The 26,496-nt window shown below is 44.1% G+C and overlaps 1 protein-coding gene across 4 annotated transcripts in view; it reads left to right on the plus strand.

The window, feature by feature from the left end:
• Positions 1-26,496, plus strand: part of MTX3 (metaxin 3) — a 558,615-nt gene that overhangs the window by 243,223 nt on the left and 288,896 nt on the right. For all 4 annotated transcript variants that reach the window (XM_044063728.1, XM_044063727.1, XM_044063725.1 and 1 more), the window contains exon 4: positions 10,211-10,303. In XM_044063728.1, coding sequence (XP_043919663.1) covers positions 10,211-10,303 — 93 coding nt within the window. The remainder of the gene's footprint in view (positions 1-10,210; positions 10,304-26,496) is intronic.

The raw sequence follows: 26,496 nt of genomic DNA on the forward strand, positions 1-26,496 counted from the left end.
TATGATGCTATGCTCCATGGTCTTGCAGATAAGGCTAGTCAGCTAAATAGGTCTATAGTTCTTGGGATCAGTGGAAGCACCACCTTTGTACAAGGGAGTAATGGTGGCTGTTTTCCATTCAGCTGGGACAAAACCTGTGCTTAGACTATGAAAAGAGTACCCAATGGAGTTGCTAATTCTTGTTGGAGCGTATGTAGGATGTAGCCTGGGATATTATCAATCCACATAGATGCTGTGTTTTTGGCCTTAGTGAGGGCATTTACGACCTGCTCTCAGGTGGTAAGGATATCCTGGGGTGCTTGTTGTGGGGACAGGGAAGTTTTCGCAGTACCTGTCAGACAACAAGTTTGCTGTATCCCACAGGCTGTCATTAACTACCATTTTGGCACAAATCTAGGCTCTTCCTTTTAGGTTAAAGAATGCTTTATGGTTGCGCTTAGTTGAGGAGGCTAATTTGGATTCATAGTTTGCTTTGTAGGACTTCACAAGAAGTCTTATTTGCTTGTTTAAGCTGAGGAGGGAGTGTTTCCAGTTTAGGGCTCGCTCCCTCTTAGACTTGGACAGCAATTTTTCTCTTATTGTAAAGCCTGTTAACGGCAGTTATCTACCAGGCAGGATTGCTCTTCCTTGAGGAGCCTGTTTTGGTCCTATCAGGTACAGCCGAGTCAATGCAGTTATACAGGTGATTGTAAAAAGCTTTGGTGTAGAACTCTGCATAGTTGTCAGTTCCATCTGTGGGAGGAGGTGTAGTGAAGCTATTTTATACCATCCCTTAAGAGGTTGTAATCCGTTTAGAAGTTTTTTACTTTAGTTGCTGCTGGGTGGGGGGTAGGCTGTAATGTTCTGTAATTCTAGGAAAATGTATTCGCTACAAAACTGCTTTGATTAAATGTGTTAATGTCAAAAATGGCTTGACTTGCTGTTTTTAATGATCTTCAGACAGAGGTGTTGTCTTTTGCCATTAAACCCTCACCTTCAAATCAAATTTTATTTATAAAATCCTTTTAATTTCTTTCAGTACTATACTGTGAGGGTAGTAAAATTATTAACCTACTAAATACAAGAAAACTAGGTAAAACCACAAATGTAAGCATACTTATGAATCAGCCAATCAAATGTTCACCATGGGCCAAGTCCCCAAAAGTGTAATTAAATGACATAGAGGGCAGGATTTCAACACTGGCTTCAATGAAATCTTCCCATTCGATCATGGTGGAAGGTGTGCTTCTAAAAGTAGTATCCAGCATAGCTCATGGCATTCTGTTTTGTTATTCTGCTCTCCACCCCGCACATTCAGTGAAGTCAGCACCAGTACAAAACGCTTGAAGAAGTGATCACTACCTCGTTCCAATGCATGCTTGGCCAGGGCATTGGCTACTTTCTTTTTATTATATAATTTATATGCTGCATGACCCTTTCTTTTAGTGTGCGATTCATTTTGCTAACATAGAAGGCTCTGCAGACATTTCAGACTGCGTAATAAACCAGATCGTTACTCTTCCAGTTAGCATAAAAGGCTGTCTCTGTTGTAAAACCAGTACTGGGTTGCAGAAATTAGGTGTTTGTTAGAATATATTTACATGCTCTACAAGTGCGGCATTTAAAAGGCTCTTTTCAATTAGAGTGAACTATAATCTCTGTCAAGTTATTCCGATAGCATAATTGTCATTTAAGGGAAAGTTTATTCCTAAAACAAAATCTAGGACAATCAATAATCTTTCTGATGTCAGAGTCAACTTGTAAAATAGACCAATTCTTTTTCAAAATATCACATACTATGTTCACATCCCTCGAATAGATGAGACAAACTCTATTATTACAACATGTACCAGCAGAAGTATTTCCAACATTATCATTCCTGAATCTCTCAGAAAAGTAGGGTCTTCCATTGCTACCTCTCATATGAATATCATCGAGATAAAATTCATTCTTAAGAAGTCCAAAAGCTGGAATCAAGTCGTTGTCATCGTCATGTAGCTTCATTATCCTCAAGAATGTCACATATTTTAGTTCTCCTCCTATAAATTCTCCAAGGGATTTTCTGCTCCCTCAGCCAGTTTTGGCAAGAAACAAAATAAACCATTGCGGCAGAATTCTGGTAAGCAAACTAAAAAAAATAAATAAATAAAACAATGGCAGCAAGGTTCCAAAAAGAAAGCTGGAACCCCCTAAAACAAAGGACAGTTAAATAAGGCAGAATGACTATTTAATGGACCTAGTCTCCCCCTCCCACCATAGCATTTCCGTATCCCATCCAGGAAGTTGGAATTACAATTTCTTTGGGGGCTGATTATTTCAGACAAATGGATTCTGAAGCTGATACACCTAGAATACAGATGGCAGGGTGAGGCATTTTCCCCTTTCTAGGTGATTGATTCTTGTGCTCCCGACCAAATCCTTCTCTTCCCTCCTGTTGTACACCACATACTGTCTCATGTTTTTAGTGCCATAGAAGAAAATGCCTGGACACCAAATCTAAATCTTTCTTTCCTGATTCAGTTAGTAATGGTGCCTAAGGTCAAAGTGCCTCACAACCAGTTACCCTTGCTGCTGCGTCTTTTGACTTTTTTTGGTAAGCTTAGATTTAAAAGACGCATATCATCGCATTTTGATTTGTCTAAATTTCAGGCATTAATATTTTCTGTGTCTGGATCACATTATCATTTTTCTGCCTTATGCTTTAGGCTATTCTTTGCTCCAGGAATGTTCTAAGTGTCTAGTTGAGGTCATGGTCCATTGCAGGCTAGAGGAAACCACATTTTGCCATATTTAGAAGACTTTGTTGTCTTTGTAGAGTCTTCTTTTTCAAAGTATCAGGAAATCTGTCACTTGGGTAAAGATCTCTTTACACAGGCTGGAATTCTAAGAGAATATTCAAAATTCTTTCACAGAGCTTTTTCTCAACAGGAAAAAATAGATCTGTGTTTGTCTGTTCCACTGGTTTTCCACTCAGACTTCTGTCAGTGTGAGGAATACCTCAGAATTCTAGGTCTCATGACATCCATGATTCTCGTGATACCTCCTGCAAGCCTCCGCATGAGAAAGGTAACAACTGTATCTGAAGTCTGTTTGGTCTCAGCACCAACACCCAATTTCTTTTCAAATTCCAGACTTGGGATTTGTGAAGAGAGAAATTACTTGGTGGAGACGATAAATATCCCTGAATCTAGGTCTCCATTTGTACCCCCGTCTTCCACTCCAAAGTGGTCAGTCACTTGGGATGTCTCTGACGTTGCTTAGAGAGCAGTGGCAAGGGGGATAAAAGTGCAACATCATGGGAGAAGACAGACCAAAACAAATACACATAAAAGAGATGTTAGCTCAGAAAAAGGCTCTCAATTAGGTTCATAGATTCATAGGTTTATACTAGGCTATCTGCCCTAAGGCATTTATAAGCCTAGCCCAAAGTTTTGTGGCTTACGCCACCCCTTATGTTAAAAAATACTGTGCCCATTAGTTTGTTGTGCCTCTGTCCAGCAGTGACACAGAGATGATTCCCAGGGTAAACCTACGATCTCCCATCCACCAGTCAAGATTTCTCTTGAACAGAGCCAGCGAGGTGCTCTGCCTCACATGGACCGGGATTTTATTCCACAGCATAGGGAGTCTCTGGGTGACAAATCTATCCCTCCAGCATGTCCTATTTATATCCGTGCTAAGGTTTAAGTCGCTTGCTCTAGTGGATCTGGTAGATTTGGATTTTTTGAGGTGGAGCATGTCCATTAATTCCGGGTTGGACATGGCCTTGTATGTCAGGCACAGGTCACCTCTGATCAGGCGGTATGCGACTGAATAGAGCTGGAGTTTCTTCAGTCTGGCAGCATATGACAGATTTTGGAGTCCCTTTATCCTTTTGGTGAGGAACTTTTGGGGTCTCTCCAATTGCTGCAGGTGTCGGGTGAGATACATCCCGAATGGGGCATTGTACTCGATCATTGGTCTGATAAGTGAAGAGTACAGGGGAACAATGACCTCACTTGATCTGGATGTGAATCCCTTCATGATCAGGTGGGCAATGTAGAAGGTCTTTCTAACCACTTTAGCAATGTGAGTGTCAAAAGAAAGGCCACAACCTGGGTCCCCAGGTCCCTGATAACCTCTTCTGTGCTTAATGGATTGCCACCTATATGGTAGCTTGGGGTTACCTTGTTTTTCCCGAAGGGTATGACTATATATTTTTTGGCATTTAACTTCAGGCCATGGCTCTGGCACCAGCTATCAGTTTCTGTGAGATCCCTCTGAAGGATATCTGTGTCCGATGTACTTTCCACTATGGCGTCCAGTTTGCAGTCATCTGCAAACTTTGTCAGCCATAGTCCTCCTATGTTTGCCTGCACTTCTGAGAAGTAGATGCCGAACAACAGGGGACCAAGGACTGAGCCCTGTGGGACACCACTTGTGACCGGCTTGGAGTCTGACATGGCGCCAGCAACTCTAACCCTGTGGGTTCTGTCCTTTAGCCAGTTTGCAACCCATCTTGTGACATATGGGTTTACATTTAAGCTGGTAAGTTTCTCTATAATACCCGAGTGGGGTATTGTGTCGAAAGCTTTTGCAAGGTCAAGGTAGGCTGTATGGACTGCCTTTCCCTCATCAATGGCCTTGGTGACTGTTTCGAAGAAGTCGACCAAGTTCAAAAGGCATGATCTGCCCTTAACAAAGCCAAACTGGGTCGGGTCCAATGTCTGCAAGTCCCCTATGTCTTTGTTTATGAGTTCCATTATGATCCTCTCCATAGCTTTGCAGACCAGGCTTGTTAAGCTTATGGGGCGGTAATTACCAGGGTCCGTAGAGGCACCGCCTTTGTGGAGTGGGACCACAGTTGGCGTACGCCACTCCTTGGGCACGTATCCTGTGGTAAGGCTAAGATATTAAACAGCTGCCTTATATGCGGGTTTAGTTCCTCGTTGAGTTCGTGTAGCACACAGCCGGGGACACCATCCGGTCCCATTGATGCTGTGTTTTTAGCTTTAGAGAGAGCAGCTTTCACCTGCGCATTTGAGATGTCTGGGAGGCTACACTCCGCTGGGATAGTTATCTCTCCTTTTGGGGGGGAGAGGGGGTTGAAGTTTGCACTGAACCTGTCTGCCAGTATGTTGGCAATGTCTGTGGGTTCAGTGATTTTTGTATCATTTTCGACTAATTCTGCGCATATCTGGGAGTTTCCACCCAGGTTTCTAACATAGCTGAAGAAGGCCTTATGATTGTCTTTTGAATCTATTGCAATTTTTCTCTCAAAGTTGGCCTTGGATGATTTTATGAGTGCTCGTATTTTTTTACTAATAATGATCAAGGGTGTCTTCTCTTTTATGGATTTTGTTCTATCATGTAACAGCTTTCTCCTGTTATTGTAAAGTTTGTTTATGGCTGGGGTCCACCAGACTGGACGTTTCCCCTTGGTGGAAAGAGTCTTGGTTTTATTAGGGATTGCCTGATCCATGCAGTCCTGGAGGTGTTCGTAGAAGGCATTTGTAAGGGCTTCTGCAGCTTGGGTTGTGGTTTCCACTGGCTCGGGGGCCTTGAAGGATACCACACCAGTCTTGAGTAGTGTGAAGTTTGCTTTAGAGAAGTTCTTCACTGTGGCCTTTTTTGTTTGGGGTGGGGGCGGGATGTGGATTTCCAGTGAGATAAGTTTGTGATCTGATCTCACCAATGAGGGATATACTTCCGGTGTGGAGCATTTTGTCCCCATGTTTGTGATGATGAGATCTAGTATATTTTCTCCTCTTGTGGGAACGGTGACTAGTTGTTTCATGGCATTTGAATTTATGAACTCCAGGAACCTTTGGGCTAGAAAGTTGGGGCTTGAGTAATGTTCCCAGTCTATATTCGGGTAGTTGAAGTCACCCAATATAATGGTGTTTGGAGATACATTTATACCCTCCAGTGTCTTCAGGAAGGCTGTGTGGGGTTCCTGAGTTTGAGAGGGTGGCCTGTAGCATGCTACAAATTGTAGAGCAGTTTTGCCTATGGTTAATTGCACCTGGATGGTTTCCGATGCTTCGTGCGTTGCCACCAACCTGGAGGTGTGGGTATCCTTGATGAATATGGATACATCCCCTCCTTTTGTGGTGTGGTCCGGGTTTTGTGGCTGGAACGCATGATATGAGGTAAAACCTGATAGTGCCGGGGTGCTCTCAGGAGCCTTGAACCAGGTTTCAGTCACAGCACAGACATCGATGTTCTCCATACTGAGAAGGGCCTCAAGTGCGTGCATTTTGAGATTTAGACTTCTGGCATTGAGCAGCATTACCCTTAGTTTCTTCCCATTTTTATTTTCTAGGGTGGTAGGTTTAGAATTTGAGCCTTGCCTAAAAAAGGCACTATGGGGGTGGCAAGAGCCTTGGCCAATATCCGGAATCCCAGGGGTGACAGGTGCAAGTCATCCCTTGCGAAGCAGCGTGGCTTGTCAAGCATGTCATCCCAGGCAGACAGACACTGGATCCCCTTTGAATGACACCAGAAATTAAGCCAATTGTTAAAGCTGATCATCTTGTCTCTATGTTGTGGCATCATTCTTGGTGAAGGAAGGATACTGCTCAGGGTCAGGGTCATACCTGCCTGGGCTACATAATCAGAGAGCTCCTCTATGTCTCTTTTCATGTAGTCCAGGGAGGTACGTCTCAGGTCGTTCACACCAGCATGGACAATGACTATGTCATATTTGTACTTGCTGTGGAGTGACCCGAGTGCTTGTGTTATGTGGCGGATTCTAGCGCCCGATAGGCAGCTTACTGTGACCCTCTCCTTGTTCAGCCTGGTGAGTGGGACGTCAGTGTGTCTGACTATGGAGTCACCTATGACAAGTATGTTTGGTGTTGTATTTGGCCTTAAGGGCTGTGACTGCTTTGCACACTGATTTTGTGGTTTATGTGTTGCCTGTGGTGTGTCATGAGGTGGCAGTTGCTTGGATATCTGCTTTGGAGGCCTCTGCTGTTTAGGTAAATTTTTGCTCAGAGCCTCCGAGTATGACTTTGTGTGTTTATGTGTTTGATTCATTGTTGTGATAGCTTTATGTGAGATTGGTTTTGTGGTGTGTGTAGTTGCCTTCTCCTCCTGTCTGGTCTTGCCAGTCCTGAGTTGAGAGAGCTCAGCCTCCAGTTTGGCTAAATAGCTGCATCTCGCAAGTATTTGTGTTATGTGGGAGGAGGAGAGGGTTGTCAGTGTACATGAGGCAATTGTAACATTGCCTCAATATTCCCAAATTCACCAACTGGACAGGAGAGGACGCCAGCATCTGGCCCTTGACATGCTAGAGAAATTTAGAAGTTAGGGGTGTAACTGAATAAGAGAGGACTTGGTAAGGAAGTGGGTACTCCTGGGGGGGGGGGGTTTGCTAGTGAGGGACTTTGTATAATACAGAAGTGCTAAACCTGAAAAGAAGATGCTTTTAAGACAAGTAAAAGCTTTTAGGAACAAGTGCTGCGCTTTTTAGTTAAGGGATATACTGTTTAGATTACTAGTAGAGCAGTTCTAAGGGAAAAAATGAAGAACAGACTTTTTGGAGCCAGAAAAAGTTTAACCTTGTTAAACCCGCGCTGCCCGATGCTGCTCTAGTGGCAACTCCACTCTAAAGCGTGCTTGATAGCAGGGGCTGGAAAGAGCCAGGAATTGACCCAAAACGGCCAATAAAACTACAGTTCCAAGTTAGTAACCACTCCCACGGGGGGCAGGGAAGCAGCTCAATGTTTTTCACTGCCACTGATCAACAGAGAGACTTTCCTTTAACCCAAGCAAAAATGGCCTCACAGAAACTTACAAAACAGTTCAAGAACAGCAAGCCTGTAACTTGAACTTTTTTAAATCTCAGAAAAGTGGGAAAAAAGCAAGATTTTTTTGTTTTTGTTTTTTCAGAGATAGCAGAGGTTCACAAGTAATATCAAGTTATAACAGTGCAGTAAATGACCCCACACAAGAGTGCTACTTCAAAGACAGAAAATATGCAAGTTTTGAGAAAAAAACGATTTTAAAATTAAGTGCAAACAGGAAATTCAGTAAACAGCTTTTGGTTGTGCTCTAAATACAGCTACTAATGCAGAAATCAAGTTTAACAAGCCAGAAAATGCTCAAACTAGGCAGCTATGCAGAAAAACTTATCAAATAAACAGAGGAAAAATACTTAAAATCTCAAAAGTGGCTCCTTTCTTTGAATCATCTGTAGTCCCCAGGACCTCTTTAGGTTGTGAAAGACAATTTCACAGCAATGTGGTATGTAAATAAGCCATGTATAATCAGATCTTATCCCTATGCAGGCTAACCATGTTAGCATGGATTATAGGTTTACAACACTGTATCACTCTTCAGGCATCATCTTACAGTCAATCTGAGCAAAATTGTGCGTCAGACAAGCTGAGCAGGACAAAATCAGGATCTCACAAACAGAAACTAGATCAGGGGTCTTCCAAAATTGTACCCATCTATGGGAAATTCCTCAGGTGGACCTTTCTGCCTCCTCTCTAAATAATCAACTGCAAAATTCTGTACCAGGACTGTATACGAGAAGGCCTGGAAGACAGATGCCTTTTCTTTTCTTTGGACAGGAATGTTCCTATATGCTTTTCCACTGTATCTATTAATATCTAGGGTACTTCTGTAGGTTCAGAAGGAATCTTCCAAGATCATTGTGGTGACTCCCTTCTTGTCCAGGCAAGAGTGGTTTCCTTCTTTTAGAAATGGCCAGGGGCAATTATCACAATCTTGATCCCAGACTGGATTTTCTCACAAAAGAACATGGGTGTTTGACCTCAAACAACTTCAGCTGACTACCTGGATGATAGTTCCGTAATAACTTTTAGGCACCTGTTTATTGAGAGCATGGAGCCAGTACTGATGCAGAAAATAAAGCCCGCCATTAAAAAGTTGTATATAAGAATTATATGTTACTCCTAATAAGAATAACTGGGATCACACCATAGATACTTTGAGGGGAACCATGCATTCTCAGATCAGTCCTATGAATCAGTAGGTATCCTGTAATAGAAGAGCAGAGAAGTCAAGATAATTGATGTTACCATTCCATGCAGGACTTTGTAAGGTAAGAACCAAAAATTTGTATTCAGGCTTGTGTGCTCTTAGCAGACGGTGTGAGGCAGATATTATGTGAACATGGTAGTTTACCACAATATGAAGGCATGCCACAGCATTCTGCATAACTTTCATGCGTCTGTAAAGCACATTGCAGTAGTCAACATCCCAGGACTAGCCTAGGGTATGCACAACCTTGGATCCTTTAAAAGGGGACATTTTATTCTGGTAGCATTCCTTAGATACTAATAAAGAATACATAATTACAAAGAATAAGTTAATTATAACTGCAAGCCCTTCATTATATTCTGGTTATCTTGTCCCAAACTGATAGTTGATCGTAAAGTAGTCTGTACTGAGGGCGTACAGACCAATCAATTTCCCTCATAGATTACAATTATAATAAGATACGGATCTCTTGAGGGTATTGTGGTGGCATTGGATAGTCAATGCTTTAGTCTTGCAAATGTTGGGGAAAAAAGAGGAAGGAGTGAAATGTTAATGAGTAAATATACTCTATTTTAAGGTAAGGCGTTTTGCAGTACTTAACTGACAGTATGCTTTTGCAGGGCGTGTAGGTCGTCTTTGACTGCGGTTAGCATAGAGGTGTATGGTAACTGTCCCTGCTGCAGATGGAGAGAGCTCTGGTATAGCAGATATGCTTGCGCTGTTTCTGTACTTCACCACCATGATGCCATAAAAAGGAAATTGCATGTCTAACAAAAAAAAAACCAAGAGGAGGCAGTTAAACACGGAAGTTATTTGCTTTCAGCACCAGACACAGTGGTGTGTGGCAGTCTGTATTGTAAAGAGATAATTCCTAACTTTATGAGCTTTGTACGTTTTCTCACTAAAATATGTCTTGAATCACTTTGTGTTGTCATTCTGTCTCTTACAATTAAGAATGATGAGTGGGCATTAGTACCTTATACATGATCAGATCGGTTTCTGGGCAGAATTCGGTTAAAATTCAGTAATGGTTTGAGCGTCTGTCTCCATGTCTCTCTTTCTGTTGTCCTTGTTTGAGATTTGCAGAGTGTATAATCACTGTTTTTTTTTTTAATTGCTGCGTATTATTTCTTGTAGCTTGAGCCATTACTAATACCGTTTATAGAATTATCAGTACTGCATATAAAACAAAGATGGGTTGTCCACAGTTTAACTTACTGGTGGTGGTTCTTTTCAGAAATATAATGCAGATTACTTCTTGTCGGCCAAAGAAGGAGCTGATACCCTGGCTTATGTTGCACTACTTGAAGAAAAACTTTATCCTGCTTTGGTAAGTAAGACTGCAGAAATAATTTTGCAGAGTATATTAGTGTAAAACCAAATTTGTTGAGCTGACAACTGATTTCCTCTTCAGAAAAAAGTTGACAAATGTGTGCTTGAAAAAAGGCTAATTGTGGCCCTCCATCGTTTGACTACTGTATGCAAAGAAGTTATATCCAAGAATTCTGCAAGAGTGTATGCTGTCTTTAGATACTGCAATTCTTCAGCAAATGTAGTATTAAAATACCTGCTTATAAAATTTGCTTAGTTGTATATCCTTTACACTTTTGTTTATTTCACATTACAGAAGTAAAGGAACAAACCAAACCTTCGCAAGTACAGCAAGTGCAAAGGCCCAGAGAGTACAAGGCAAAGGCAAAATGAGCAGGCCAGCAGAATATAGTGTGGGGAAAAAAACTTTAATACACCATAAGGGCAATCAGAAAGATTAACCCCCAAAAAATCAGACCAGTTTCAGCTGTTAAAGCCTTCCTCAGTGTAAAACTCCGACTGCGCCAAGCATAATTTTATACATCCTGGTAATCCAAAGAAAGCTCACTAATTGGATAATTACAAGTGCTCATTCAATCCAGGTGGGAATAACCCACCCAGGTTAATAATCCACTTTTTCTCTTTATTTAATAAAGTATGCCATCCAGTTTTATTACTCATGTCTCCTAATATTCTGTCAATGATCATAAATCTGAAACAAGCAGTGGAATGTATGAGTGAATGTTTAAACAAGGCACTGGACTGCCTTTTGTTTCTAATATCACTGAGATGCTCCATCATGCATAATCGTAATGGTCGAGAAGTCTGCCCAATATAAAATGCTGAACACGAGCATGCGACTAAGTAAATAACCCAGTCAAGTACTGCCATTAGCCAAGAATTTTATATTAAATACTAAGGATATATTTTTGCTGGAAAATGTTTAGACTTAACTAGACTTGTACAGTATGTACAGTGTCTACATGGGATACAACCATATAATCGTTCCCCAGTAATAGTTTTTTGCTGTTGAATTTTGTTGCATTCACCCCATTGGTTTGTAATGACTAAAATGAGAGCCTAATGTTTTGCCTCTTCGAAAAGAAAATAAACATCTTGGGTTAAGAATAATAGTCTGTGATCAGCCTGCAATATATTCCAGTGGCGATTAACTACATCTGTAAGAGTGTTAGTATTATGGACGTATGTCGTGACAAACTGAATTTCAGCAGTCCCAGACTGTGAAGATTCTTGGTACTTCCGTAACTCATTCCTATCTTTGACAGAATCCCAGTTACTTGCAGACAGAACATTCCCATGTTTATAACCCCTGGCTTTAAATCTGGTAACCAAATCCTGCCTGTAGTATTCATATGTGTCTGAGTTAGAATATATCTGTCTTACTCGAAGGAATTGTGATGTGGGTATGTTATGTATGATATCTTGTGGATGGAAGCTGGTGGCATGTCATAAGGAGTTACACTGTGAGTATTTACAATATATTTGACAAGCCAGGGTGTTGCCAGTATTACTGGTGAGCAGAACATCCAAAAAAGTGATCTGCTGAAGATCATAATTGACTATAAATTGAATATCCCACTTATTGCTATTTAAATAGTGTATAAACACCAATAAATATGTGCCACCAGTCCTCCAAACCATCCAACAGTCATCCAGATACATATCTATTTCGTCCAGATATATGTTATGATTTGGGTCATAAATCATTTGTTTCTCCCAAAAGGCCATAAATAGGTCTGCATAAATAGGAGTGAAAGGCGCTTTCATTGCAGAACCTTGTAATTGCCAGTAGCATTGACCGTGATAATAAAAGATGTTTTTAGTGAGCACATGTTCTGCCAAACAAACTCAGAAGGCATTGAATCCTGGTGGATAAAGTTCCCCCTTATCTAGCCAATATTGTAGGGCCTGAAGAACAGCCCAATGGGGGATGTTGGTGTATAATGCAGTCACGTCCAGTCTGCATAATAGCCATCCAGGCTCTAATTGCATGTCTGAGATTACCTGTAAGAATTGTGTGGTGGCCTGTATCCGCGATCTCACCCACATCAACAAAGGTTTGAGATAGTAAGTCATGAATTCAGAAAGTGGTTCCGTAAGTGAACCCCTTCCAGAAATGACTGGTCTGCCAGGTGGATTCTGTATATCCTTATGGATCTTGGGTAATAAATATAGATGTAATGTGATCCTATCTCGCCTACATTCTGTACTGATGGGTTCGGAGCCGATCCTCGGCTCCGACTCGGCACACTATACTATAGAACGAAGTCTCTTATTGGCTGAGCTATCCCACATCCCAGGATGCACCACCACTGCTTCCCCAGATCTCGTTTGCCACTTCTACAGCAAAGACGTGGTCTCGGACTTGGCTGAGCTAAGTGTTTGTTACTTTAATCTACCCAAAAGCTGTTTTAACAGCTATTCGTTGTTTTGTGACTGATATTTGAGGTTTTTTTTGTGGTAAAAATTGTCTAGTTTGAGGGAAAGGATCCCGTTTAAGTTAGAGGGGCCTTGCCCTCGCGCGTTGTTGAAAGTTTTTAGTGTGAGTCTTTCTGTGTTAGTCTAGAGTTGGGTCAAGTGTTCCCGTTTCAGTTGGAGGGGCCTTGTACTCAATTTACGTATTTCCTTTAACTTTTGGTGTATTTAAAGTTTATATCTGTGGTAGTGATTTCTGTATCAACATGTCAAAAGAGCACAGAACATCAGGGTTCAAAAAATGCTCTAAATGCAGTTACAAAATGACCATCACGGACGATCACTCTTTGTGCGTTTATTGTTTAGGCCCTAAGCATCTTCAAGAGTCATGCAGCGTTTGTCACGCTTTTTCCTCCCTTGTCCTCCAAGAGAGGAAAAATAAATTGATTTTAAAAGGGCTTATCACCCCTTCCTTTGAGGAGGCTTTATCTTCTTCCTCTTCACCTTCAAAGAAAAAGAAATCTCGGCCCCGACCAGCCCGTCGGAACCGGCTACAAAGAAATCTCGGCAGGCTTCTCCTTCGGCTCCACGGACTTCGGAGCCGAGGGCGGAACGGTCTGCCTCTATGCCTCCAGCCTCGACTCCTCTGGCTTCGCAGTCGAAGGCTAGAGCTTCGAGAGGCGGGTCACCTTCATAGGCTCCACTGTCTTCGGAGCCGATGAGAGTTGCCCGCTCAGACTCTTCCTTGGCGAAGTCCCGCCCGGCTCGAGAATTGCAATGGTTGTGGAGTCTCCCTCGGCACCGATATTTATCGAGACTATTCGGAGCCGGTCCCCCAGTCCTTCGGAACCGGCGAAGTCGACTCGAGCTCGTTCGATCTCTTCTCGGTCTTCGAGAATGTCGGATTCGGACATAGACAGGGTACTTCAAAGGCTGTTTCAGTCTTCGGTCTTTCAAAAGTTGGTTTCGGCTCCAGCCCAGTCGGCTGCGGAGCCGGTTGCCCACCCTGTTGTCTTGGTTCCTCCTCCAACAGCCTCGGCGCCGTTGGAGTCAGTGCTGGTGGAGCCGGTGGAGGTTTTCGGGTCAGTTCCGACCCTTACTCCAACCCCGCCCTTTGGGTCAGAGTTCGGTACACGGACCTCCTCTGTCGGCCCCGGGGGTGACGCTTCGGGACCGATGTTTTCAGTTCCGAGCCTCCCTCTCGGTGCGTCAGCTGCGGGAGTGCCGTCTACTGTTGTGGCCTCGGGGGTTGGACCTTCCCAGGACTCTGGGGGTCCCGCCTTCAGGGCCACGAGGAGTGCTTTGGCAAAATCTTCTTTGGCCACTTCAACCGTCTCACCGTCACCTTCCCTTGGCACGGAGACTGGTTCCTTTGTAGTCCCCCTGTCTCAAGACAGCGGAGCCCTGGGGCCTGAGGCCACCCCCATCGGGGGTTCCCTCCTTCCTGAAGGTCCCTCCGAAGCGTCTTCGGAGGAACCTCCGAGGAAGAGTGCGCAAGAGGAAGCACGTCGACTCCCCTGACGAGTCTCTCACCTCGGACACCGACCTCGATGATGCGGAGGGGTCCCCTAAGTCGTCCTCGGATGATGTCTCCTTTGCGGACATTTTGGAGATCCTGAAGCAACGAGGCGACTGGCAGTCCAAACCCCCTTCCGCTGAGGAGTCGGTATTCCTCAAGGCCGCCGGGGCTCAGCCCTCCGCCTCCTGGGTGTCTCCGCTCTTCGATGAGCTCCTGGATTTGATCTCTCGAAGGGCGTGGGAACACCCGGATTCTGTGGAACCGGTGCCAGCTCGCCCCAATAAATTTCTCTCAGCACCCCCTGAAAAGGATTTTCTCTCCAAAGGTGTGGCTGTAATGTATTGTTATCCCCTTTGGGAAAAAAACATGTATCCATGAATTACCATATAGGTGGCAGTACACTAAACACAGAAAGTGTGATAAGAGACTTAGGGACACAGGTGGATAGTGGTCTCACCTTCGATAACCACATCGCCACAACAGTCAGGAAATCCTTCTATGTGGCACACCTCATCACGAAGGGCTTTTCATCCAGAAAGAAGGAGGTCATTGTCCCACTGTACTCATCCCTCATTAGACCCGTTATAGAATACAACACCCCATTTGGTATGTACCTCTCAAGACATCTGCAACAACTGGAAAGGCCTCAGAAATACCTCACTAAAAGAATCACAGGCCTAAAGCAGATGCCCTACACTGACCGCCTTAAAAAAACTCCAGCTATACTCTGTCGCATATCGTCTACCCAGAGGCGATCTCTGCTTAACATACAAGGCCATGTCAAACCCAGAACTGTTGGACATGCTACACTTAAAGAAATCCCAATCCCTCAGAGCTACACGCTCCAGGGATCTAAATCTTATCATCACAATAAACAAAACATGCTGGAGGGATAGGTTCCTGACCCAGAGACTCCCCAGACTCTGGAATAGATTGCCCATACATGTCAAGCAGAGTGCCTCTTTGGACCTCTTCAAGAGGAACCTTGACAATTGGATGGGAGAAAGGAAATTCACCCCAGGGATCACATCAGTCGCCCTGCTAGACAGGGGTCCAGGAAAGTAAATAATGTGGGAAGAAATAGCCAGGGAATTGTTATGGCTAGGCTTGTATAGGCCCTAGGGCTGATAGCCTAGTACCAACCTATGAACCTGTAGATGCCCTGGTGGTGGCATCTGCTACCCAACAAGATGTGGCAGAGGCTTCAACGTCCGTTCATCCTCCTAATAAAGAGTCTAGGAGCATGGATCGGTACGGGAAGAGCACCCTTACTTCAGCAGCCTTTACTTTAAGGTCTCTGAATTATTTGACGCACTTCACCAGACTTCAGAGGGATCTGGTCAAGGAACTTTCAGATACCCTCTCTGGTAACTTACCTGAGCAGTTGGCCCAGACGGTTAACTCTCAGCTGGCTACCCTATCATCGTTATCGAACTTGTCCTTGAGGCTCATTTCATATGCAGCCGAGGGGCAAGATGCGGAACAGGCGTTGCTCTACGGAGACAAGCCTGGCTCCGCCTGTGTCATTTTGTGGAGGCCTTTGTCTTCCTTTGCCGACGCTCCCTTTGATGGGTCCTCTCTGTTTGGACCCAAGGTAAAGGACACCTTGACTCGCTGTGAACAAGAGGGTAAGACTTTAACTGCCGTAGGGGCACGGTTTTCCACTCCCTTCAGGCCTTATCCCAAGGCTAGAAGAGGGGGGAAAATGTGGTTCCGTAAATCTCAAAAGCCTTACTCTTCGCAGCAGAGCGATCCCCCTTCTAGAGGCAGAGGAGGGGGAAATTTTTCACGAAGACGCCGTCCCAGAGGCAGCGGAGGCCCCCGCAACACTGACCGCGAGTCCTTTCGTGGCTCCTCAACCTTCCAGCATCCCTGAAGGAGTGCCCGACTGTGCAGCTCCGGAGCCAGTCGGGGGTCGTTTTTCGAAGCACCTAAAGGCCTGGGAGAGTATCACTCAGGACCGATGGGTGCTCCGAATCATCGCCGGAGGTTACACCATCCCCTTTTCTCAACCCCCACCTCCATCCCAGAAAATCCCGGACCCGCCACCCAGTCAACGGGATCTTGCAGCAACGAAATATCAAAGCTGCTTCAAAAAGGAGCCATCCAACCTGTCCCCGCAGGCCAGACCGGATTAGGGACTTACTCAAGATTCTTTTTGGTGCCAAAAAAGACCGGGGACTTGAGGCCCATTTTGGATCTCGGCAAACTAAATCGTTCAGTGAAAAAGTCCAAGTTCCGGATGGTCACCTTACAATCCATTCTCCTGCTGCTGGAGAAAGGTGTTTGGATGTGCTCCATAGATCTCAAGGACGTCTATTATCACATCCTGATAGATCAGGAGTCCAGGAGACACTTGCGCTTCAGCCTGGGAGACAGTCATTTCCAGTTCTGTGCACTGCCCTTTGGTCTCACCACAGCCCCAGGGTGTTAACCAAATGTTTGGCGGTGGTGACTGCTCACCTGATAAGTCTAGGATTCCAGGTGTTTCCATACCTAGACGACTGGCTCCTAACTGCCACCTCCAGGCGTCTACTCTTGCAGAACCTAGCAGCCACTATATCTCTAGGCAACTCCCTAGGAATCACCTTCAATTGGACAAAGTCCGTGTTGCTACCATCTCAGCGCATTCGGTTTATCGGAGCAGAGATAGACTCAAGGCAAATGAGAGTCTATCTTCCTGCAGAGAGGATAGAAACACTACAGTCTCAAGTTCGAGCTTTGCTCCTCAGACGTCGAGCCCCAGCGAGGATGGTCCTACAACTGTTAGGGTCCATGTCGGCCACAGTTCTCCTAGTCCCCTTAGCAAGGTTACATATGAGGATTCTCCAGTGGCTCCTGTCAGTCCAGTGGTCTTATCAGGATCTCCCACTCAGTCACCACATTCTGATCACAGAGACGTGCAAACAGGACCTTCGTTGGTGGCTTCTTTCCTCCAACCTGGATCAGAGGCAACCCTTCGTTCCACCACCCCCAGTGGCCACACTGACTACGGACGCCTCCCAGACGGGGTGGGGGGGACATTACCCGGGCAGGTCAGTCCAAGGCCAGTGGCACTCCGAGAGTCTCCTCCACATCAACATACTGGAAATGAGGGCGGTGCTTCTATCGCTGCAAGCACTACACAGTTACCTCCCCCAGGACACGATTGCCATCCAGTCTGACAACATGTTGGTAGTCTGGTACCTGAACAAGCAAGGAGGGACCAGATCCTACCCTCTTTGCAGAGAGGCCATGAAGGTATGGGATTGGGCGATTGCAACCAAACGTTTTCTGGTAGCAACACACATTCCAGGGAAATCAAATGTGATAGCCGACAAGCTGAGCAGAACTATTCTCTCCCCTCACGAGTGGTCTCTGAACGACAGAGTAGCAACTCAGATTTTCAGGAGATGGGGAACTCCTTGCTGCGACCTTTTCGCAACCCCCCTCAACACGAAATGCCAACAGTTCTTCTCTCTCATCCCAGTTCCGGGGGAGATTCCCAAGGACGCCCTAGTCCAAGCTTGGCCCACCGGTCTGCTATACGCCTTTCCTCCAGTTTCCCTTCTTCCCAAGGTGATCCAGAAGGCGATTCGCTTAGAGAGCAAAATGATCCTAGTTGCCCCATACTGGCCTTGTCAAGTCTGGTTTCCCTTTCTTCGCAAATATGCGCTGGACGGTCCATGGTTCCTGGACCAAGTTCCGGATCTCTTGACCCATCAGTCGGGACAGCTACATCAGTCCCTCCACTGAACTTAACAGCTTGGCTCCTCCTCTTCCGACCATAGTCAGGAACCATGCTTTGGACCCGGAAGTCATACATATCTTATCCTCGGCCCACAAGACTTCTACTAAGAAAATGTATAACAGCAAATGGAAGAGATTTGCTATTTGGGCCCAACCATGACAGTCAGAGGTTCTGAAGTTTTTAGCTTCTCTGTTCAACCAAGGTTGTTCGGTCTCTACCATCAAAAGTTCAATTGGCGGCTATTTCCAATTTTCATGAGAGCATAGAACCACCTTTGATGAGCAACAAGTTGTGTAAAGCCTTCATGAAAGGTGCTGGGCTGCTACGGCCCCCGATATCTCATCCCGCTCCACCGTGGGACCTTAATGTGGTGTTAGTTGCTTTAACCTCTTCCCCCCTTTGAACCGGCAGCAACTTGTGACTTAAAATTTCTTTCTTGGAAGACTGCTTTATTAGTTGCAATTACATCAGCCAGGCGAGTTTCAGAACTTCAAGCCCTATGTATCAAACCACCATATCTGGTTTTTCACAAGGATAGAGTATCCCTCAGACCGAACCCATCCTTTGTTCCTAAGGTTTGTTCTACTTTTTGTCTGCAGCAATCACTGGAACTTCCAGTTTTCTTCCCGAAGTATTCAAACAGAGCGGAGTATATCTTTCACACCTTAGATGTCCACAGACACAGACAATTACGCTTCTATTTGGATAGGACACACCAAACACGAAAAGCAGATCAATTGTTTGTGTCCTTTTCGGATAATAAATTGGGCAAAGCCGTCACGAAAGTCACTATTGCCAAGTGGATCAGAGACTGTATCAGTCATACTTACTTCATTTCTAACAAAGAGCTTATAGCTACAGTGAAATCTCATTCTACCAGGGCTATGGCTACTTCGGCAGCCTTTCATTCCAAGCTTGCTATTAGTGACATTTGTGCGGCGGCTACATGGTCTTCTCCTCACACCTTTATTTCTCATTACAAATTGGACGTGGCATCTCGGGGGCGAGCTTCCTTCGGTTCCACAGTTCTCAGGAGTGTTTTCCAGTGAGCCACCCAGGAATCAGGTGCTAGGGACGCTGTCCCATCAGTACTAGAATGTAGGCGAGATAGGATCACATTACCTCTTTTAGTTATGTACTTACCATAACTTCAGATGTATGGGATCCATCTCGCCTACATTCCTAATAACCCACCCTCCTTCCCCCTGCCTTGGAGATCAGAAGAGACCGGACGGTCCGAGTTCAATTGTTTCCTCTCTTGAAACAATCTGGCAATATTATATCAACAGTCTATGTATGTGTGTATGTGTGCGGACAAACAAGATCTGGGGAAGCAGTGGTGGTGCATCCTGGGATGTGGGATAGCTCAGCCAATAAGAGACTTCGTTCTATAGTATAGCGTGCCGAGTCGGAGCCGAGGATCGGCTCCGAACCCATCAGTACAGAATGTAGGCGAGATGGATCCCATACATCTGAAGTTATGGTAAGTACATAACTAAAAGATATTGATGCTTAGGATCAGACACTGTGAGATGTTATAAATCGGAATGTGTAATGATCCCTTCTTCCCTGGCCTTTGTAAGAAAATTATCAATTTGTTGTTTAAAGCTAAACGTAGGGTCTATGGGCATATGCATATAATATCGGCCATCCTTCAGTTGTCTTTGGACTTCATTATGATACATAGCCCAATTCATTACCACCACAGCTCCACCCTTGTCTGCTGATAAAATTACCATTTTTTATTATTTTTCAGATTATTAACCGCCTGTTTTTCAACCTTTGAGAGATTATGGGGCAAGATCTGAGACTCATTAGAATGAAAATGTAGATCTCGGAGTACATTAGTTTGAAACATAGAAACATGGGGATGTATGGGAGGCATAAAGGCAGATTTGTGAAATTTAAATGATTGAATATCAGCATTAGATGGTTCAGAATAAAAAAAATAACTTAAGATTCAAAAACTGACAAAAGGAAATAACATCCTGAGCCAAAGAATCTTCCTGAACAAAAAACCCAGTACAAAATTTAAACCTTTATTTAAAAGTTTTAATTCCACTTCAGACAGGGGTGTAGATATGTTCAACACAGTTTCGGTGTCATTTCGATGACTCCCAAAAATTGGACCGAACCAGAAAAGGAGGGGGAGTATCAATATTCGTCTAAGATACCCACACCTCCAGGTTGGTGGCACAGCACGAAGCATCAGAGACTATCCATGTGCAACTAACAGTGGGTAAAACTGCCTTCCAGTTTATAGCCTGCTACAGACCACCCTTCCAAACCCAGGAACCCCACTCAGCCTTCCTGAGAACACTGGAAAATATGAAGGTCTCTCCAAACACCATTATATTGGGCGACTTCACCTACCCAAACATAGACTGGGAACATTACTCTAGCTCCAGCACCCTAGCTCAAAGGTTCCTAGAATTTATAAACTCAAATGCTATGGAACAACTTGTTACCACTCCCACAAGAGGGGAAAACATACTGGACCGGATTATCACCAACATGGGGACTCTATGCTCCAGACCAGAAGTGTATCCCTCACTGGTAAGATCAGACCATAAACTAATCTCACTGGATATTCACATCCCGACCCCACCCCCTGCCCAGAAAACCACAGTGAAAAACTTCTCTAAAGCAAATTTCACACTCCTCAAAACTGAGGTGGAATCCTTCAAAGCCCCCGGGCCTATGGAAAATACGGCCCAGACCGCAGAGTCCTTTATAAACGCATTCTATGAACACCTTCAGGAATGCATGGATCATGCAATCCCAAATAAAACCAGGACCCAATCCTCCAAAGGCAGACATCCTGTCTGGTGGACCCCAGCCATAAACAAACTATACAATAGAAGGAGGACGCTACTACATGATAAAGCAAAATCCCAAAAAGGGAAGGCATCTCTGATCAGTGTTAGCAAAAAACTACGGGCACTCATAAAATCGTCTAAGGCCAGCTTCGAGAGAAAAATTGCACAGGACACTAAGGATAATCACAAGGCTTTCTTTAGTTATGTTAGGAACCTGGGTGGGAATTCCCAGATATGCCCAGAATTAGTCCAAAATGACAAAAATTCACGAACCCACAGACATTGCCAACATCCTAGCTGACAGGTTCAGCGCAAACTTCTCCCACGAAGGGCAAATATCTATCCCAGCAGAGTGCTGCCCCTGACATCTCAGATGCTCAGGTAAGAGCTGCCCTCTCCAAAGCAAAAAACACAGCATCAATGGGACCAGACGGTGTCCCGGGCTGCGTCCTACATGAACTCCAAGAAGAGCTAAACCCAAACATAAAACTACTGTTCAATCTCAGCCTTACCACAGGATATGTACCCAAAGAGTGGCGTACAGCAACAGTGGTCCCTCTCCACAAAGGTGGTGCCTCAACGGATCCTGGAAACTATCGCCCCGTAAGCCTGACTAGCTTGGTCTGCAAAGCTATGGAAAGGATCATCATGGACCTCATAAAAAAAGATCTTGGGGACCTACAGAAACTGGATCCTACCCAGTTCGGCTTTGTTAAGGGCAGATCCTGCCTCTTAAACCTGGTCGATTTCTTTGAAACAGTCACCAAGGCCATTGACGAGGGGAAGGTGGTCCACACAGCCTACCTGGACCTCGCAAAAGCCTTCGATACAATACCCCACTCGGGCATTATAGATAAGCTCACCAGCTTAAATATAAACCCCTATGTCACTAGATGGGTTGCAAACTTTCTCAAGGACAGAACCCACATGGTTAGAATTGCTGGAGCCATGTTAGACTCCAAACCATTACAAGTGGCATCCCACAATGCTCAGTCCTGGACCTCTCCTGTTCGGTATATATTTCTCGGAGGTACAGGCCAACACGGAAGGACTGTGGCTGACCAAGTTCGCAGATGACTGCAAACTGGGCACTATAATCGACTCTCCAGCTGACACAAGCATCCTCCAAAAGGGCCTCATAGAAACAGACAACTGGTGAAAGAGCCATGGCCTCAAGCTAAACGCCAAAAAGTGTATAGTCATCCCCTTGCAAAAACAAAGTGCCCACAAATTACCACATAGGTGGTAATCCATTAAGTACGGAAGAAGTAATTAGGGACCTGGGGACCCAAGTTGATAGCAATCTCTCATTTGACAACCACGTGGCCAAAGTGGTTAGAAAAACATTTTATATAGCCCACCTAATCATGAAGGGATTCACATCTAGATCAGGGGAGGTCATCGTGCCTCTTTACTCATCCCTCATCAGGCCCATAATTGAGTACAATGCCCCTTTTGGGATGTACCTTACCAGACACCTGCAGCAACTGGAAAGACCCCAAAAGTTACCTCAACAAGAGGATCAAAGGGCTCAAACAGATGCCATATGCTGCCCGGTTAAAGAAACTCCAGCTCTACTCAGTGGCATACCGCCTGCTCAGAGGTGATCTGTGCCTGACGTATAAAGCCATGCCCAACCCGGAATTAATGGACATGCTGCACCTCAGAAAATCCAAATCCCATCGAGCTACGCGCTCGAGAGACTTGAACCTCAGCACTGAAATAAATAGGACATGCTGGAGGGACAGATTCATAACCCAGAGGCTCCCTTCACTCTGGAATAAAATCCCAGTCCAGGTTAGGCAGAGTCCCTCATTGACTCTCTTCAAGAGGAATCTTGACGAGTGGATGGGTGATCGTAGGTTTACCCCGGGTATCACTTCTGTGTCACTGTTAGACAGAGACACAGTATACTAACCTTAAAAATGGGCATAATTTAAAATGGGTGGCGAAAGCCAAACACACTGTGGCTAGGCTTATACATGCCCTAGGGCAGATAGCCTAGTATGAACCTATTTATCTTTGTACCATTATTTTCAGGAGGGTCTCAACATTGCTTACCCGCCCTGTGCTTCCTACCTCCCCTATGTGATCTAATCTTAAAGGATCATACAAACTTCTCCTTTTGGAAATGGGGGAGTCAGAAGTATGGTTCATATCCAAATCCATGACTGAGGATGATTCATCACTTGACTCCCACTGGTAGAGGTTTTGGATTTCTTGAGAATAGATTTGGGTCTCTTTCTCTTATATCTATGGGGCCTAGTATTAGAATTATCAAATGTGACATTCTTTGAAAAACTAAATGGCTTGCCCCTTTGGTAATCTGCCCAGTCTCTATTAAATTTGTGTATTTTTTATCTTTTAATTGTTTTTCCAGGCCTAAGAGTTCTTTACTAAGCATATTCAAACAAAATACATAACAAGGTTGTGCTTCATAGATTTTAATATCCTCACATGTAGACCCTACTTCCAAAATGCCTTGGTCAGTAGACCGTTCATAATATGATGTTAATACATCAACAAAGCTCATGGAAGCTTAATTTTGGGCATGGGCCCCATTGGTCAGATAAACTATCGTCTATATTACTGACCAGAGGTTGAATCCTGACTCTAAGGCCCCTTGGAGTGATTCCCCTGGCTTGATACGCCTTGAACAATTTTAAGTGCCATATGTTGGTTCTCAGTGTTTTTATACTTTTAGTTAATTTAAAAAAAAAATAGAATTACAAGTACTTTCATGGTCATCACATTTTGGCCGTTCATTCCTACTATAATTGGGCTGTAAAAGCTGATGAATAAGTCACACAGGCTGGTGGATATCACCAAACTTCTTCAGACAAAGTGAAAAGCAAATGGAGACATATTTATATATCACACCCTACCTGAAATTATGTAGTGTCCATTTCTAGTAAATTAAAATTAAAAGTTTTTGACAGATGAGTTTTTCCTACCTGTCTTTGGATTCAGTTTTTATTATTAATTAATCATAAGATAGAATAGGTAATTTAATATGTGTTTTATGTTACATTTATATATTTTTTTATTTTTTTTATATTTTATGTTTAAATATTTTTTGTGTCATGTAGGTTTGGATTAAGAGACTATTTTAGAAAAAAATATATATATGTATATTTGTAATATGCATTATACATAGTCAATTATTTATTAGTAGATATTCTTACAATTCCCATTGTCTTGCTTTATAGGTTGATATTAATTGGTACTAATTGATTTCAGGTAGAGTGTGATTGATAAATATGTCTGCATTTGCTTTTCACTTTGTCTGAAGAAGTTTGATGATATCCACCAAACAAAAGCGCTCACCATTTTTTTATTTGTAATAAAACTTTGGAATTCATTTGGGGATTCCAGCCTGTGTGACTTATTTATCTGTTTTTGCTGTTTTTCCTATCATTGGGCTGTAACCCAAATATTCCCAGGCCATGCTTGTCAGCTGGAAGAACCTGTAAAATCTTAATTAAATCCATAATATAGAAAGATGTAATCGAACAATTACTAAGGTCACAAAAACTGTGTATAGCGATCAGAAATGCAAACAGTAGAGTCCAAAAAGCCAAAGCACTCCCCTGAAAGTAATTTATGTGACCCCAAATTCATCTAAATGCTATCTGTACTTATAAGGGTGACAATGTGTAACCCATATAGAACATCAAAGATTTACAAGCAGGAAAGAACAGCCATGTTTATATACAGCACAAAATTAAAGCCAATATTTTAATGGAAACTTTTGATATCCCTATATTATCACCCCTATACCGAGGTAAAGAGAAAATATATATATGTTCATAGGTTAATAGGTAGGTACTAGACTATCGGCCCAAGGGCCTACGTAAGCCTAGCCAGCAAGGTACCATAGCTTACGCCACCCAAGAAAGTTATTTTCCTGTGCCACTGTCCAGCAGAGAGACAGAAGTGATCCCCGGGGTTCATTTCCTACTTCCCATCAACTCATCAAGATTTTTCTTGAAGATTGCTAATGAAGAACTGTGCTTGACATAGATGGGTAGCTTGTTCCAGAGTATAGTCTCTGGGACAGGTATCTATACCTCCAGCGTGTCCTGTTTATTGTGGTGACGAGGTTTAGGTCCCTAGAGCGTGTAGCTTGGAGGGATTGGGATTTCTTTAGGTGTAGCATGTCCAACACATCTGGGTTTGACATAGCTTTATATGTTAGGCAGGGATCACATCGGAGTAGGTGATATGCGACAGAGTAAAGCTGGAGTTTTTTGAGGCGGTCAGTGTAGGGCATTTGTTTGAGGCCAGTAATCCTCTTTGTGAGGTACTTCTGTGGCCTTTCCAGCTGCTGCAAATGTCTTGTGAGGTACATTCCAAAAGGGGCGTTGTACTCTATAATGGGTCTAATGAGTGACGAGTAGAGGGGAACAGTGACCTCTTTTTTCCTGGATGAGAACCCTTTTATGATGGAGGTGTGCCACGTAGAAGGACTTCCTAACTAATGTGGCAATGTGACTATCAAAGGAGAGACTACTGTCCACCTGGGTCCCAAGGTCTCTTATCACGCATTCGGTGTTAAGTAGATTGCTGCCTATGTGGTAGTTCATGGGTACAGAGTTTTTACCAAAGGGGATGACACTGCACTTTTTGGCATTGAGCTTGAGGCCATGGCTCTGACACAAGGCATCTGTCTCAGTGAGGCCCTTCTGTAGGATGTCCACATCATTTGGGGACTTGACTATGGCTCCTAGTTTGCAGTCATCTGCGAACTTCGTCAGCCAGAGGCAGTCTGTGTTAGCCTGTACTTCAGAGAAGTAGATACCAAACAGGAGAGGTCCCAGGATGGAACCCTGTGGCACTCTACTTGTCACTGCCTTGAGGTCAGATTTGGAGTCTGAAACTTTTACAGTGTGGGCTCTGTCAGTGAGCCAGTTGGCAACCCATCTTGTGACGTAGGGATTTATACCTAGTTTAGTGAGTTTAGCTGTAATTCCAGAATGGGTGATGGTGTCGAAAGCCTTGACGAGGTCAAGATAGGCTGTGTGAACCACCTTACCCTCATCCACGGCTTTGGTGACTGCCTCAAAGAAGTCGATCAAGTTCAGGAGGCATGATCTGCCTTTCACAAACCCAAATTGGGTGGGATCCAAAGTTTGGAGGTTACCAATGTCTTTGTTTATGAGTTCCATGAGGATACATTCCATGGCCTTGTAGACCAGGCTCGTCGGGCTAAATAGGTCGATAGTTCCCGGGATCGGTGGTGGCTTCCCCTTTGTGGAGTGGGATAGCTGTTGCTGTGCACCATTCAGTGGGCACAAAGCCTGATGCGAGGCTATTATTGAACATGGTGCTTAAGTGTGGAGCCAGTTCGTTCTGAAGTTTGTGTAAAACTCAGCCTGGGATGTTGTTCGGTCCCATGGATGCTGTGTTTTTGGCTTTAGAGAGTGCAGCTTTTACCTGCGTAGTTGTGATTACAGTGATTCTGCATTCTTCCTGTATAGATATGGGATATGGACCCTTTAGGGGGTGAGGGGGGGGGTAAAGTTAGCACTGAACCGATCTGCCAGGATGTTGGCAATATCATTTGGTTCTGTAATTTTCGTGCCTTTGTGCTGTAACTCAGAGCAGATCTGGGTGTTGCCATCTAGATTCTTGACATAGCTATAGAATGCTTTGTGGTTGTCCTTGGATTTAGTTGCAATTTTGTTTTCGTAGCTAGCTTTGGAGGA

Source organism: Protopterus annectens, chromosome 2.part2 (genome assembly GCF_019279795.1).
Source record: "Protopterus annectens isolate FY-2018-M chromosome 2.part2, PAN1.0, whole genome shotgun sequence".
NCBI lineage: Eukaryota > Metazoa > Chordata > Ceratodontiformes > Protopteridae > Protopterus > Protopterus annectens.